Genomic DNA, 14,867 nt, shown 5'->3' with positions numbered 1-14,867 from the left:
ATGCATCTATTTAATGCTAGGAGCATTGTAAGAAAGGTGGATGAGTTTAGAGCATGGATTGATACCTGGAAATATGATGTAGATATTATGGAAACATGGTTGCAGGAGGTGTGTGATTGGCAACTAAATATTCCTGGATTTCGTTGCTTCAGCTGTGATAGACTCGGAGGGGCAAGAGGGGGAGGTGTCGCATTGCTTGTCAGGGAAAATATAACAGCGGTACTCTGGCAGGATAGATTAGAGGACTCGTCTAGGGAGTCTATTTGGGTGGAATTGAGGAATGGGAAAGGTGTTGTGACGCTTACAGGGGTGTATTATAAACCACCTAATGGGGAGTGAGAATTGGAGGAGCAACTTTGTAAGGAGATAGCAGATATTTGTAGTAAGCACAAGGTTGTGATTGTGGGAGATTTTAATTTTCCACACGTTGACTGAGAAGCCCATTCTGTAAAAGGGCTGGATGGTTTGGAGTTTGTAAAATGTGTGCAAGATAGTTTTTTGCAGCAATACATAGAGGTACCAACTAGAGAAGGGGCAGTGTTGGATCTCCTGTTAGGGAATGAGATAGGGCAGGTGACGGAGGTATGTGTTGGGGAGCACTTCGGGTCCAGTGATCACAATACCATTAGTTTCAATGTAATTATGGAGAAGGATAGGACTGGACCCAGGGTTGAGATTTTTGATTGGAGAAAGGCTAGCTTTGAGGAGATGCGAAAGGATTTAGAAGGAGTGGATTGGGACAATTTGTTTTATGGGAAGGATGTAATAGAGAAATGGAGGTCATTTAAAGGTGAAATTTTGAGGGTACAGGTGTTCCTGTTAGGTTGAAAGGAAAGGTTAAAAGTTTGAGAGAGCCATGGTTTTCAAGGAATATTGGAAACTTGGTTTGGAAAAAGAGAGGGATCTACAATAAATATAGGCAGCATGGAGTAAATGAGGTGCTCAAGGAATATAAAGAATGTAAAAAGAATCTTAAGAAAGAAATTAGAAAAGCTAAAAGAAGATATGAGGCTGCTTTAGCAAGTAAGGTGAAAATAAATCCAAAGGGTTTCTACAGTTATATTAATAGCAAAAGGATAGTGACGAATAAAATTGGTCCCTTAGAGAATCAGAGTGGACGGCTATGTGCGGAGCCAAAAGAGATGGAGGAGATTTTGAACAATTTCTTTTCTTCAGTATTCACTAAGGAGAAGGATATAGAATTGTGTAATGTAAAGGAAACAAGAAAGGTAGTTATGGAAAGTATGATGATTAAAGAAAAGGAAGTACTGGCACTTTTAAGGAATATAAAAGTGGATAAGTCTCCAGGTCCGGACAGGATATTCCCTAGGACCTTGAGGGAAGTTAGTGTGGAAATAGCAGGGGCTCTGACAGAAATATTTCAAATGTCATTAGAAACGGGGATGGTGCCGGAGGATTGGCATATTGCTCATGTTGTTCCATTGTTTAAAAAGGGTTCTAAGGGTAAAGCTAGCAATTATCAACCTGTGAGTTTGACATCAGTGGTGGGTAAATTGATGGGAAGTATTCTTAGAGATGGTATATATAATTATCTGGGTGGACAGGGTCTGATTAGGAACAGTCAACATGGATTTGTGCGTGGAAGGTCATGTTTGACAAATCTTATTGTAATTTTTTGAAGAGGTCACTAGGAAAGTTGACGAGGGTAAAGCGATGGATGTTGCCTATATGGACTTCAGTAAGGCCTTTGACAAGATTCCACACGGAAGGTTAGTTATGAAGGTTCAATCTTTAGGCATTAATATCGAAGTAGTAAAATGGATTCAGCAGTGGCTGGATGGGAGACGCCAGAGAGTCGTGGTGGATAACTGTGTGTCAGATTGGAGGCCGGTGAATAGTGGTGTGCCTCAGGGGTCTGTACTGGGTCCAATGTTGTTTGTCATATATATTAATGATCTGGATGAGGGGGTTGTAAATTCGATTAGTATGTATGCAGATGATACTAAGATAGGTGGAATTGTGGATAATGAAGTAGGTTTTCAAAGCTTGCAGAGAGATTTAGGCCAGTTAGAAGAGTGGGCTGAAAGATGGCAGATGGAGTTTAATGCTGATAAATATGAGGTGCTACATTTTGGTAGGACTAATCAAAATAGGACATACATGGTAAATGGTAGGGCATTGAAGAATGCAGTAGAACAAAGGGATTTAGGAATAATGGTGCATAGTTCCCTGAAGGTGGAATCTCATGTGGATAGGGTGGTGAAAAAAGCTTTTGGTATGCTGGCCTTTATAAATCAGAGCATTGAGTATAGGAGTTGGGATGTAATGTTGAAATTGTATAAGGCATTGGTAAGGCCAAATTTGGAGTATTGTGTACAGTTCTGGTCACCGAATTATAGGAAAGATGTCAATAAAATTGAGAGAGTACAGAGCAGATTTACTAAAATGTTGCTTGGGTTTCATCTCCTAAGTTACAGAAAAAGGTTGAACAAGTTAGGTCTTTATTGGCCAGGGCATCAAAGGTTATGGTGAGAAGGCGGGGGAGTGGGACTAAATAGGAGAAAATGGATCAGCTCATGATAAAATGGTGGAGCAGACTCGATGGGCCGAATGGCCTACTTCTGCTCCTTTGTCTTATGGTCTTTATTCTCTGGAGCATAGAAGGTTGAGGGGGGACTTGATAGAGGTACTTAAAATCATGAGGGGTATAGATAGAGTTGACGTGGATAGGCTTTTTCCATTGAGAGTGGGGGAGATTCAAATGAGAAGACATGAGTTGAGAGTTAAGGGGCAAAAGTTTAGGGGTAACGTGAGGGGGAACTTCTTTACTCAGAGAGTAGTAGCTGTGTGGAACGAGCTTCCAGCAGAAGTGGTTGAGGCAGGTTAGATGTTTAAAGTTAGTTAAAGTTAAATTGGATAGATATATGGACAGGAAAGGAACGGAGAGTAATGGGCTGAGTGCAGGTCGGTGGGACTAGTTGAGAGTAAGAGTTCAGCATGGACTAGAAGGGCCGAGATGGCCTGTTTCCGTGCTGTGATTGTTATATGGTTATATGTTTTGCTGATAATTTAGATACTTACTAATTAACATCCTGACAGGGAAGCTATTTAAAGCTGCTCCACCTCTGTAACTTTGCTAAAAGTATAGTTATATGCATTTGATAATATTTATATCTTGGGATCACAAATCTGCATATTCTTTTCCCCTTTTAATATTTTGAATACATGCCAATTTTACTTTTGCCCCAAAAATATGCACAGTAATTTATGATTTTGCAAAATCCAAAAAAAATCTAATGACTCCTCATTTCACCTTTCAAGGAAGAGTTACATTACCAAAGGTACCATTCTTGTCCTTCTAAATCCATAATATCTTATGGTTAAGAGAATCAAAGATACAATGACAATATTCAAACCAGGGATATACATGCATACATTTCACTGTCAACAAACACCATAAAAACATGTCATTTCATTGGCACTTATGGGATATTACCATTTTAAGATCATAATGGACTTTGCATATTTAACTATAATTGCACTGCAAAACATTGTATGAATCACTTGTGTATTGTGCATAAAGAACATGAGGAAAATTAGGGTCATCCTTTCAATTGAATTGACTTTATTATTTACATGCTTCAAATACATGGGTAAAAATCTTTACATCTCTGTCTAAATGTGCAATGTGCAATTTATAGTAATTTATAATAAATAGTATGTACAACAGGATAGTCAATATAACATAGAAATACAGTTGTGTCAGCATGAGTTAAGCAGTCTGATGGCCTGGTGGAAGAAGCTGTCCTGGAGCCTGTCAGTCCTGGCTTTTATGCTACGGTACTATTTCCTGGATGGTAGTGGCTGGAACAGTTTGTGGTTGGGGTGACTTGGTTCCCCAATGATCCTTCAGACCCTTTTAACACACCTGTCTTTGTAAATTGCCTGAACAGTGAGAAGTTCACATCTACAGATGTGCTGGGCTGTCTGCACCACCGTCTGCAGAGTCCTGCGATTGAGGGAAGTACAGTTCCCATACCAAGCAGAATGCTCTCAATTGTGCCCCATAGAAAGTTCTTAGGATTTGGGGGCCCAGACCAAACTTCTTCAACTGTCTGAGGTGAAAGAAGCCCTGTTGTTCTTTGCCAATATGGTGCCACGCTCAGCGGCCATGTTGCGAGCTCCGTTCCAACTGTACAGTATACTGATACACTTGCAATAGATAAGTTATTGTGATCCATGATCTTGGTTGTCATTTTATTCTAGTAATTAACATAGTTGGTCTTTCATAAAGATCACTGTTGAATACATTGTATCCTAAAAATCCAGAAAATAATTGAAATAAGAGAGAAAAATAGAGTCAATGTTTAAGGTTCAATACACACAAAAAGCTGAAGGTAGTTCAACCGGACCTGCTGAGTTTCTCCAGCTTTTTCTGTGTATTGCTCAAGACTTCCAGCATCTGCAGAAACTCTTGTGCAGATTGTGAGGACAAACCAAGTTATCAGAAGATACTGATGAGAGAGATAAGGGAGACAATGGAGAAGCATTCAAAACGTTAATGAGAGAGGAGAGAGATAACGGAAAAGAGACACAATTCAGAGTATTGACAGACCGGTTGCTTTGAACCTGAACTGTTTGAAGTTTGATGGACAGGCGATACCCCGGCAGGGGGATAAAAAGAACAGGTTCGCTAAGGCATGGCACACCACGAGATCATGAGATAACGAGACCCTGGAAGAGTGGTGTGCCCCCACAAGTTGGTGAGAGTTTGGAGGTCTGCTCGCGGGAACCGACCATAGACGCACAGGGTGAAAGGGTACGATTGGCAGGAACCTGGTGTGTGTGTCCGCCCTTGCCTGGGTGCCGGGTTCACCGTGGAAGAACGGTCGTATCCGGAACGGAGGGGTCACAGGTGGTGACCACAGAAGACATTAAAAGGGTTCGCCTGGAAGCTAACTGCGAAGAACATCAAAGGTCTGTCTGAATCAGATTTGCATATTCTCTCTCTTTCTCTCTCTCTCTCCAATGGCACAACAGCGATTACTGCGAACTGAACTCTGCGTCACTTGAGACTGATCACTTTACCCCTAGACTGCGATAGAGCTTGATTGATTCCTATTACCCTAGTTCTGTGTACACGTGTGTATTATCATTGCTAATCTGTTGCATTTACATCCTTATGATTAGAGTACTGTGTTACTTACTTCTTTAATAAAACTTTATTAGCTTCTGTTAAACCAGACTCCAACTAAGTGGTCCATTTCTGCTGGTTTGGTAACCCAGTTACAGGGTACGTAACAAGATGTAATAACATTTAAACCAGGATCATAATATTTAAGAAGATGTATCACATTGATGGCAAAGTTGATGATCTCTGTAGTTCTTCCAATTGACAGATTGCATTTTGTATTATTTTACTTAGAAAAGATAACAAGTTCTGAAGTGGAAAGAGCTTTCAAGCAATTTTTGTTTGAGAGCATGAAGCTCACCAAAGTAGATGAGAATGGAGAATTGGAAGAAAAGGAAGACACATTTGAAGAAAATCTTAAACCAACATCTATACCCTGGGATGACCCTGTCAGGTTTGCAAAAGAAATGAAAGAAATTGCTAATATCAAGAAGGTTGATGCACAAAACAATAATTCAGGTAATCCTTGAAACAAGATGAAATTCCTGAAATTATAAGAATCAGAATTTGGTTTATTACCACTGTCTTATACCATGTGAATTTTTTGGTTTTACACCAACAATATAGTGCAAATACATAAAATGACTATAAATTACAAAATAAATAATGCAAAAAAAAGGAGGCAGTGAAGTAGTATTCCAGGGTTCATGGACCTTTCAGAAATCTGACAGTAGAGGAGAAGAAGCTGCTCCTTGAATCATTGACACTCATGAACTTAAAGCTGCTCAACCTTTCCACTGCTGAGCATCAATGTGACTGGTATGTGTTCTGTCAATTTCCTTTTCCTGAAGTCCACAACCAATTCCTTGGAGATGTTGAGTGTGAGATTGTTGTTGTAATACCACTCAACCAGCCAATCCATCTCACTCCTGTAGGCCTCCTTATTGTTATCTGAGATTCTACTAACAACAGTGGAGTCATCTGCAAATTTCTAAGATTAATCTGCTTTTCAAACTTATGTTATTATGTTGAATAGGTCTGAAGATTATAAATTGAGATTAGTGCCAATGATCCATCTGACTGCTAGAGGTTAATCTTCACTTAAAATTAAGCATAAAGCATTTAAATAACTATGTAATGATATATATATTTATAATTTTACTGATCAATATATCTATCTTAAATGTGTGTGCTAAATAGTAAATATTGCAAGAAACATTCAATAACATTTAAACCAGGATTGTAATATTCAAAACTGCTAACTATCTATTAAAGGAGCATGGTAGAGGGATGGGCGAGGCTAGCAGCTCAGGATTCTAGGGTACAGATGCTACAAGCGTGATAGAGGTGAGAGTAAAAGAGGACTGAGGTTGTGATTTTAATTAGGGAGAACATCAGGACAGTACTTTATTCTAGGGGAGGGGAAGTGGGAATGTCCACTGAAGCTGTATGAGTGGAAATAAGAAGGGGGAGATCACTTATAGGAATTATATTTTAGGTCCCACCCAATAGCCACTGGGAATTTCATATTAGATATGTAGGGAAATCGCAAGAATGTGTAGGAATAATAGAGTTATAAGACTAGTTATTTGTAATTTCCCTAACTTTGACTGGGACTGATACAGTGCAAAAGGATTATTTGGGGCAGAATGTGTTAGGCCTGCCCAGGAAAGTTTATTTAGGAATGTGTAGACAGCCCTACTGGAGAGGGGTGGGGGTTGGCAAACCGACCTCCTGTTGGGAAATGAGGCTAGGCAAGATGGTGATGTGACTGAGGGGGGACTAATAGCCATAATTCTATTAGTTTTCAATCAATTATGGAAAATTATTAAATCTGCTCAATGTTAAGGACCTAAATTGGGGCAAGCCAAAATTTGAAGGTATCAAACATGAACTTGCAACAATTGTTTGGGAGAGGCTGTTTTCAGGTAACTGAAAGTGCAAAGATAGCAAGAAGTGCCAAGTTTTGAAGGCCAAGGCTGTTAAGGATCCGGCCTGAACACTGGGTCGAAGGGCCTGTGCTGGTAGCTCTGGATCACGACAGTCTTTAATTTCTGTTTTCTTTCACCTGGCCATGTGGGTTCTGGCCCAGCCCCTTTCCTTTTTGGGACTTCCTCCAATTACCTGCTTGTCTCCTCATTTGCACCCACCTGTTTCTAATTTTCACTCATTCCCCCGTCCATTTAAACCCCGCCTTGACTAGCATTCTCTGCCAGTTCGTCCCAGTTCTGACCTGTGTCCTTCTAGCCTGTCATTGCGACTTCTGCCAACCGATTTTGCCTGGTTCTGTGTTTTGGACTTTGCCTGTTCTGGGACCTGATTTTTGCCTGTGCGCTCTGGATTGTCTGCCCTCGCCTAACTGCCTTTCCTGGTAAGACCTCTGCCTGCTATTTTGGATTCGTGCCTGCCTTCTGTTTTTGAAAGAGTGTTGTCTTTGTGCTCCCTAATAAATCCTGGTGAAAAAGTATTCATTGGTCTGCACTTGAATCCCACCAAAACTGGACAAAGGCTGACAAAGATGAGACAACCATGGTTGACAAGGGATATTGAGGTTCTGATGAGGAAAAAGTATGCCTGTGATATGTGTAGGCAGCTGGGATCAAGAGAACCTCTTGAGTCAAAGGGATGTATGAGTATACTTAAGAGGAGGGCAAACAAAGGACATAAGGTAGTACAAGCAGAAAAGGTAAAAGAGAATCTGAAGAAATTATACAAGTATAGTAAGTTTATACAGTGGCTTGTAAAAGTATTCAGCCCCAACCCTTTGGTCACATAAATGAGTATTACATTGGGTTGTGGTTCACTCTCTGACTGGGCCACTGAAGGGCATCAATTTTCTTCATTGAAGCCACTCCATTGTTGCTCTAGCAATGTTCTTTGGGCCACTGTCCTGTAGAAAGACAAACTTCCTCCCCAGATTAAGCTTTCTGGTACTTGCTAGCCAGTTTTTATCCAGGATTTCTCCATATTTAGCTGCATTCATCTTCCCATCAATCCTGAGCAGATTTCCAGTCCCTGCTGCTGAAAAGCTATAACTAAATTCTGCAACTACATCTTCAACTTCCTCGTCAGAAGACTACAGTCTGTGCAGGTCAGAAATAGCATCTCCACCTTGCTGATAATCAACACTGGAACACCTCAAGAATGTGGGCTCGGAGAACCTCTTGAGGAATCCAAGGGATGTAGGAGTACACATAAGAAGAGGGCAAACAGAGGACATGAGCACTGCTATACTTTCTCTACACCCCTGACTCGGGCTAGGCACAGCTCAAATGCCATCTATAAATTTGCTGATGATACAACTATTGTTGGCAGAATTTCCGATGGTGACAAGAAGGCATACAGGAGTGAGATAAATCATCTGGTGGAGTGGTATTGCACCAACAACCTTGCACCAACTTCAGCAAAATCAAAGAATTGATTGTGCACTTCAGAAAGGGTAAGGTAAGGGCGCGCACACACCGGTCCTCATCGAAAGATCAGTAGCTGAAAGGATGAACAATTTCAAGTTCCTGGGTGTTAACATCTTTGAGGATCTATCCTGAGTTCAGCATATTGACGCAGCTACAAACAAGGCACAACAGCAGCTATATTTCATTAGGCGTTTGAGGAGATTTGGTATGTCACCAAAGACGCTTGCAAATTTCTGCAGATAGAGTGCATTCTAATTTGCAACATCAATATCCAGTATGGGCGAGGGCTACTGCACATTGATTTGATTTTAATAGCATAAAGTCAATTTTCCCAGTGCCACTGAGGCTGTTGCTGATGCTGGAAAATCAAGCTAGTGTTGACCATGAAATGGTAGGAAGATTTTTGGTAATATGATGTAAATTTCTGAATATGCACTGTTAATATATTGAAGATGCCTCACCAGCTGTTCATGCGTGTAAAATTGACCTGTAAAAGGTGTCCGAAGATATAAACTAAGATTTTAATTTTATTTTCAGAGAAACTTGTAGGTGCTTCTGAAATGGTTGAGATGCAAAGTAGAAGAGAGAGTTTAACTGAAAAGGTATGAACAATGAGTCAAGTTCTGAGCTAAAAGCATGTTAAAAGCAGTGTTCTTTAAATGCCATCAAATTATTCCACAAACCACACTTGTTATTAGCACAAATGTTGCAAATTGACTGCATATTGCCTCCCATTTTCCAATATGAAATACTTGAAATGACTGCCTCAAGAGAGCTAGACCATTGAATGACTTCTATGATTCAAAAGTCCAGATATGATCTGGTTTTTCAGTTTTTTTCATTTGTTTGATTTAAATTAGATCCATGCAAGGATCCAAGGTTTAAATTTAGACCTTGTCCTGGTAGGAGCATTTTGGTTGGGGCATAGTAATAGGAGCTAAGAATTTCTTGGCTGCCAAATTCAAAACCTAGAATTTCACCTGTGATTTTTAAGTGGCTGGATGGCAAATGCAGTAATGATTCTTGAAGAACTATTGGTGTTCTCCAGAGTGTGATGACATCTGAATACCAAAATCCAGCTGATGTCACAGAAAAACCAAAGTAACTCAGTGGTTCTCAACATGTTTAAAATAATTCAGGTTCTAGTTGACACTCTTTAAATATTTGTAATTTTATTTAATGATTTTTGGTATGTTAAGAATCATTGTTTTATTGTTGACTTTGGATTTACCTGACCATTTATATCCTATGTATACTGTACATTCTAGTTAAATTTCAAAATTTAATTAGCATCAATCAAGAAAGAATTTGAAGAACAAAACATTTTGTTTATTCCCAATAGAATAAAGCTGAAACTCTAAAGATTGATATAAAAGAAATAGCAAAACTGCAGCTCCGATCACTGATGGAATGGTGTTATGCTGAGCAGCATGATCCAATTACTCTGTCACAGGTAATATAAACTTAAGTGAAACATAAAGATTTTTCAAATTTCATTCATGATGTAATTTTATGTAGTAATACATAGGAGATCAATGGATGTACTGTATATCAAGTAAGTTGGACAGCACAAGGATTGTTTATTGTATATAATTTTATCACTTATCATGTCCACTTGTCAATGAAGAATAAAAAGGGACAGATTTAAAGTTAAAAACTGAAAATGTATTAACACTGAGCAAGTCAGGCCATATTTGTGGCAAGAGAAACAAAGTTAATATTTAAGGTGGAAGGCCCTTCATCAGAACTGGGAATGAGAGAAGTAAAACACAAGCTAATTTTAAGTTGTAGAGAAGATGATGATAAATGGGTAGGGCAAAAGGAATATCTATAAAAGGGTGAGACGCAGACACTAGTAAGCTCTTTGTGAAGCCACTTAGTTGATGGATTAATGAGAGATGTTAGAGGGAAGGAATACAAACAAAGAAAAATTTTCAAAAGCTGTAGGAACTGTAGGAAACAATTGATAGGTTATGCTTGTGAAAAAGAAAACTGAGCCAAAATCAGACAACAACAAATCTGGCCAATACTGTTACAGAGAAAGCAAGTTACCTGGAATTATTATACTTGGGCAGAAGGCTGAAGAACAGGACCTCAAAGGTGGTGTTCTCAGGATTGCTGCCAGTGCTACGTGACAATGATGGTAAGAATTGGAGGAGATGGCAGTTGAATGCGTGGCTGAGGAGTTGGTGCAGGGGGCAGGGTTTTAGATGTTTGGATCATTGGAATCTCTTCAGGGGAAGGTGGGACCTGTACAGATTGGATGGGTTGCACCTGAACTCAAGGGGGAGCAATATCCTTGCAGGTAGGATTGCTAGCATGGTTTGAGAGGGTTTAAACTAATTTGCAAGGGGGATGGGACCCAGAGCGATAGAGCAGTGAAAGAAGTGCATGGAGTAAAGCCAGATCTAACATATAGAGAGGTTTTGAGGAAAGAGAAGCAGAATAAAGGGTGTAAAGATAGTAAGGTAGAAGGGCTGAAATGTGTGTACCTCAATGCAAGAAGCATCAGGAACAAAGGTGATGAACTGAGAGCTTGGAGACATACATGGAATTATGATGTAGTGGCCATTACAGAGACTTGGCTGGCACCAGGGCAGGAATGGATTCTCAATATTCCTGGATTTCAGTGCTTTAAAAGGGATAGAGAGGGTGGAAAAAGGGGAGGAGGGGTGGCATTACTGGTCAGGGATACTATTACAGCTACAGAAAGGATGGGTAATGTAGCAGGATCCTCTTTTGAGTCAGTATGGGTGGAAGTCAGGAACAGGAAGGGAGCAGTTGCTCTATTGGGGGTATTCTATAGGCCCCTGGTAGCAGCAGAGATACAGAGGAGCAGATAGGGAGGCAGATTTTGGAAAGGTGCAAAAATAACAGGGTTGTTATCATGGGTGACTTTAACTTACCTAATATTGATTGGCACCTGATTAGTTCCAAGGGTTTAGACGGGGCAGAGTTTAAGTGTGTCCAGGATGGATTCCTGTCACAGTATGTTGACAGGCCGACTAGGGGGAATGTCAAACTAGATCTAGTACTAGGTAATGAACCGGGTCAGGTCACAGATCACTCAGTGGGTGAGCATCTGGAGGACAGTGACCACCGCTCCCTGGCCTTTAGCATTATCATGGAAAAGGATAGAATCAGAGAGGACAGGAAAATTTTTAATTGGGGAAGGGCAAATTATGAGGCTATAAGGCTAGAACTTGTGGGTGTGAATTGGGATGATGTTATTGCAGGGAAATGTACTATGGACATATGGTCGATGTTTAGAGATCTCTTGCAGGATGTTAGGGATAAATTTGTCCCGGTGAGGAAGATAAAGGATGATAGGGTGAAGGAATCATGGGTGATAAGTGGGGTGGAAAATCTAGTCAGGTGGAAGAAGGCAGCATACATGAGGTTTAGGAAGCAAGGATCAGATGGGTCTATTGAGGAATATAGGGAAGCAAGAAAGGAGCTTAAGAAGGGGCTGCGAAGAGCAAGAAGGGGGCATGAGAAGGCCTTGGCGAGTAGGGTAAAGGAAAACCCCAAGGCATTCTTCAATTATGTGAAGAAAAAAAGGATGACAGGAGTGAAGGTAGGACTGATTAGAGATAAAGGTGGGAAGATGTGCCTGGAGGCTGTGGAAGTGAGTGAGGTCCTCAATGAATACTTCTCTTCGGTATTCACCAATGAGGGAACTTGATGGTGAGGACAATATGAGTGAGGTTGATGTTCTGGAGCATGTTGATATTAAGGGAGAGGAGGTGTTGGAGTTGTTAAAATACATTATTACAGATAAGTCCCTGGGGCCTGACTGAATATTCCCCAGGCTGCTCCACGAGGTGAGGGAAGAGATTGCTGAGCCTCTGGCTAGGATCTTTATGTCCTTGTTGTCCACGGGAATGATACCGGAGGATTGGAGGGAGGCGAATGTTGTCCCCTTATTCAAAAAAAAAAGATAGTAGGAATAGTCCGGGTAATTATAGACCAGTGAGCCTTACGTCTGTGGTGGGAAAGCTGTTGGGAAAGATTCTTAGAGATAGGATCTATGGGCATTTAGAGAATCATAGTCTGATCAGGGACAGTCAGCATGGCTTTGTGAAGGGTAGATTGTGTCTAACAAGCCTGATAGAGTTCTTTGAGGAGGTGACCGGGCATATAGATGAGGGTAGTGCAGTGGATGTGATCTATATGGATTTTAGTAAGGCATTTGACAAGGTTCCACACAGTAGGCTTATTCAGAAAGTCAGAAGGCATGGGATCCAGGGAAGTTTGGTCAGTTGGATTCAGAATTGGCTTGCCTGCAGAAGGCACAGGGTGCTGGTGGAGGGAGTACATTCAGATTGGAGGATTGTGACTAGTGGTGTCCCACAAGGATCTGTTCTGGGACCTCTACTTTTCGTGATTTTTATTAATGACCTGGATGTGGTGGTAGAAGGGTGGGTTGGCAAGTTTGCAGATGACACAAAGGTTGGTAGTGTTGTAGATAGTGTAGAGGATTGTCAAAGATTGCAGAGAGACATTGATAGGATGCAGAAGTGGGCTGAGAAGTGGCAGATGGAGTTCAACCCGGAGAAGTGAGGTGTTACACTTTGGAAGGACAAACTTCAAGGCAGAGTACAAAGTAAATGGCAGGATACCTGGTAGTGTGGAGGAGCAGAGGGATCTGGGGGTGCATGTCCACAGATCCCTGCAAGTTGCCCCACAGGTGGATAGGGTAGTTAAGAAAGCTTATGGGAGTGTTAGCTTTCATAAGTCGAGGGATAGAGTTTAAGAGTCACGATGCAGCTCTATAAAACTCTGGTTAGGCCACATTTGGAGTACTGTGTCCAGTTCTGGTCGCCTCACCATAGGAAGGATGTGGAAGCACTGGAAAGGGTACAGAGGAGATTTACCAGGATGCTGCCTGGTTTAGAGAGTATGCATTATGATCAGAGATTAAGGGAGCTAGGGCTTTACTGTTTGGAGAGAAGGAGGATGAGAGGAGACATGATAGAGGTGTACAAGATAATAAGAGGAATAGATAGAGCAGATAGCCAGCACCTCTTCCCCAGGGCACCACTGCTCAATACAAGAGGACATGGCTTTAAGGTAAGGGGTGGGAAGTTCAAGGGGGTTATTAGAGGGAGGTTTTTTTACTCAGAGTGGTTGGTGTGTGGAATGCACTGCCTGAGTCAGTGGTGGAGGCAGATACACTCGTGAAGTTTAAGAGACTACTGGACAGGTATATGGAGGAATTTAAGGTGGGGGCTTATATGGGAGGCAGGGTTTGAGGGTTGGCACAACATTGTGGGCCGAAGGGCCTGTACTGTGCTGTACTGTTCTATGTTTATTTTTTAAACTGATGGTTCCGTGTGCCCAGATGGAAGATGAGGTGTTGCAGCTTAGATTTGCATTCTGACCTATCTTTAGCCTACAATGTTAAAATGAGCCAAAGTTTGACTGGGATGAAGAATTAAAGTTACGGACAATTCATTTTGCCCTGTGGACTGAAAAGTGATCAGCCAATCTGTGTTTGGAAAAGACAACATTCTGAGCACTGAATATAATACACTAGATTGGAAGAAGTGCAAGTGAAACACATTCATTCGGAAGGTCTGTTTGGTTCTTGGATGGTGGAAGGTGAAGAGTTAAAAGGGCAGGTGTTTTGTCTCCGATATTTGCATGTGTGAGAAGGGAAATGATTGTTGGAGATGGAAGGACTGGGGAATCAGGAGGGGAACAGTACCTTTGGAATGCTGAAATGAGAAGGAAGATGAAGGTAAGGCTGGGTGGAAGAAATTTGTGAAGAAATCAGAAATTACAAAATATGTGTTGAATGCAGAGGCCAGTGAAATAGACAGTGAAACCCAGGGGAATCCTAACCTTGCTCAGTCTAGGAGGCGAGAGGGATGAGAGTAGAGGTATGGTGAGTGGATGAGATGTGGATTCTGTAAATGATAGTAGAGGGTAAGGAATACAACATTAAGATATTTAAGTGAAAAGCCTCATTTTTAGAATCGATGTAATGGAGATGTGGGAGAGAAAATGGAATGGAAATTGACATCTCACTAATCCGGCTTCTGAAATGAAAACAGGGAGATCCAGAAAGAGACATTATCCTGTCATGTATCTACTGTAATGTCAAGCTAAGACTTAGTGAAACTGGAGATGACCTGAGTGGAAAGTGTAGTCCCTTCACATCTACAGCTTCACTAAATTTTCTCTCCACATATAAAACATGCTAACTTAGGAGCTTAATGCTGATTTGTTAGAACCAACATTTTAAGACCATAAGATATAGGAACAGAATTAGGCCATTTGGCCCATCAGGTCTTCCCAACCATTTCTTCATGGCTGATCCATTTCCCTCTCAGCTCCAGTAACTCTTCATGCCATGA

The 14,867-nt window shown here is 41.0% G+C and overlaps 1 protein-coding gene across 11 annotated transcripts in view; it reads left to right on the top strand.

Annotated features, from left to right (window-relative positions):
- spag17 (sperm associated antigen 17) overlaps positions 1-14,867 on the top strand; it is a 287,464-nt gene that overhangs the window by 102,435 nt on the left and 170,162 nt on the right. For all 11 annotated transcript variants that reach the window (XM_072260331.1, XM_072260332.1, XM_072260334.1 and 8 more), the window contains 3 exons: positions 5,387-5,611; positions 9,043-9,107; positions 9,848-9,958. In XM_072260331.1, the coding sequence (XP_072116432.1) occupies positions 5,387-5,611; positions 9,043-9,107; positions 9,848-9,958 (401 nt within the window). The remainder of the gene's footprint in view (positions 1-5,386; positions 5,612-9,042; positions 9,108-9,847; positions 9,959-14,867) is intronic.

This window comes from Mobula birostris, chromosome 6 (assembly GCF_030028105.1).
Source record: "Mobula birostris isolate sMobBir1 chromosome 6, sMobBir1.hap1, whole genome shotgun sequence".
Classification (NCBI taxonomy): domain Eukaryota; kingdom Metazoa; phylum Chordata; class Chondrichthyes; order Myliobatiformes; family Myliobatidae; genus Mobula; species Mobula birostris.
This window is presented reverse-complemented; position numbering and strand designations above follow the sequence as displayed.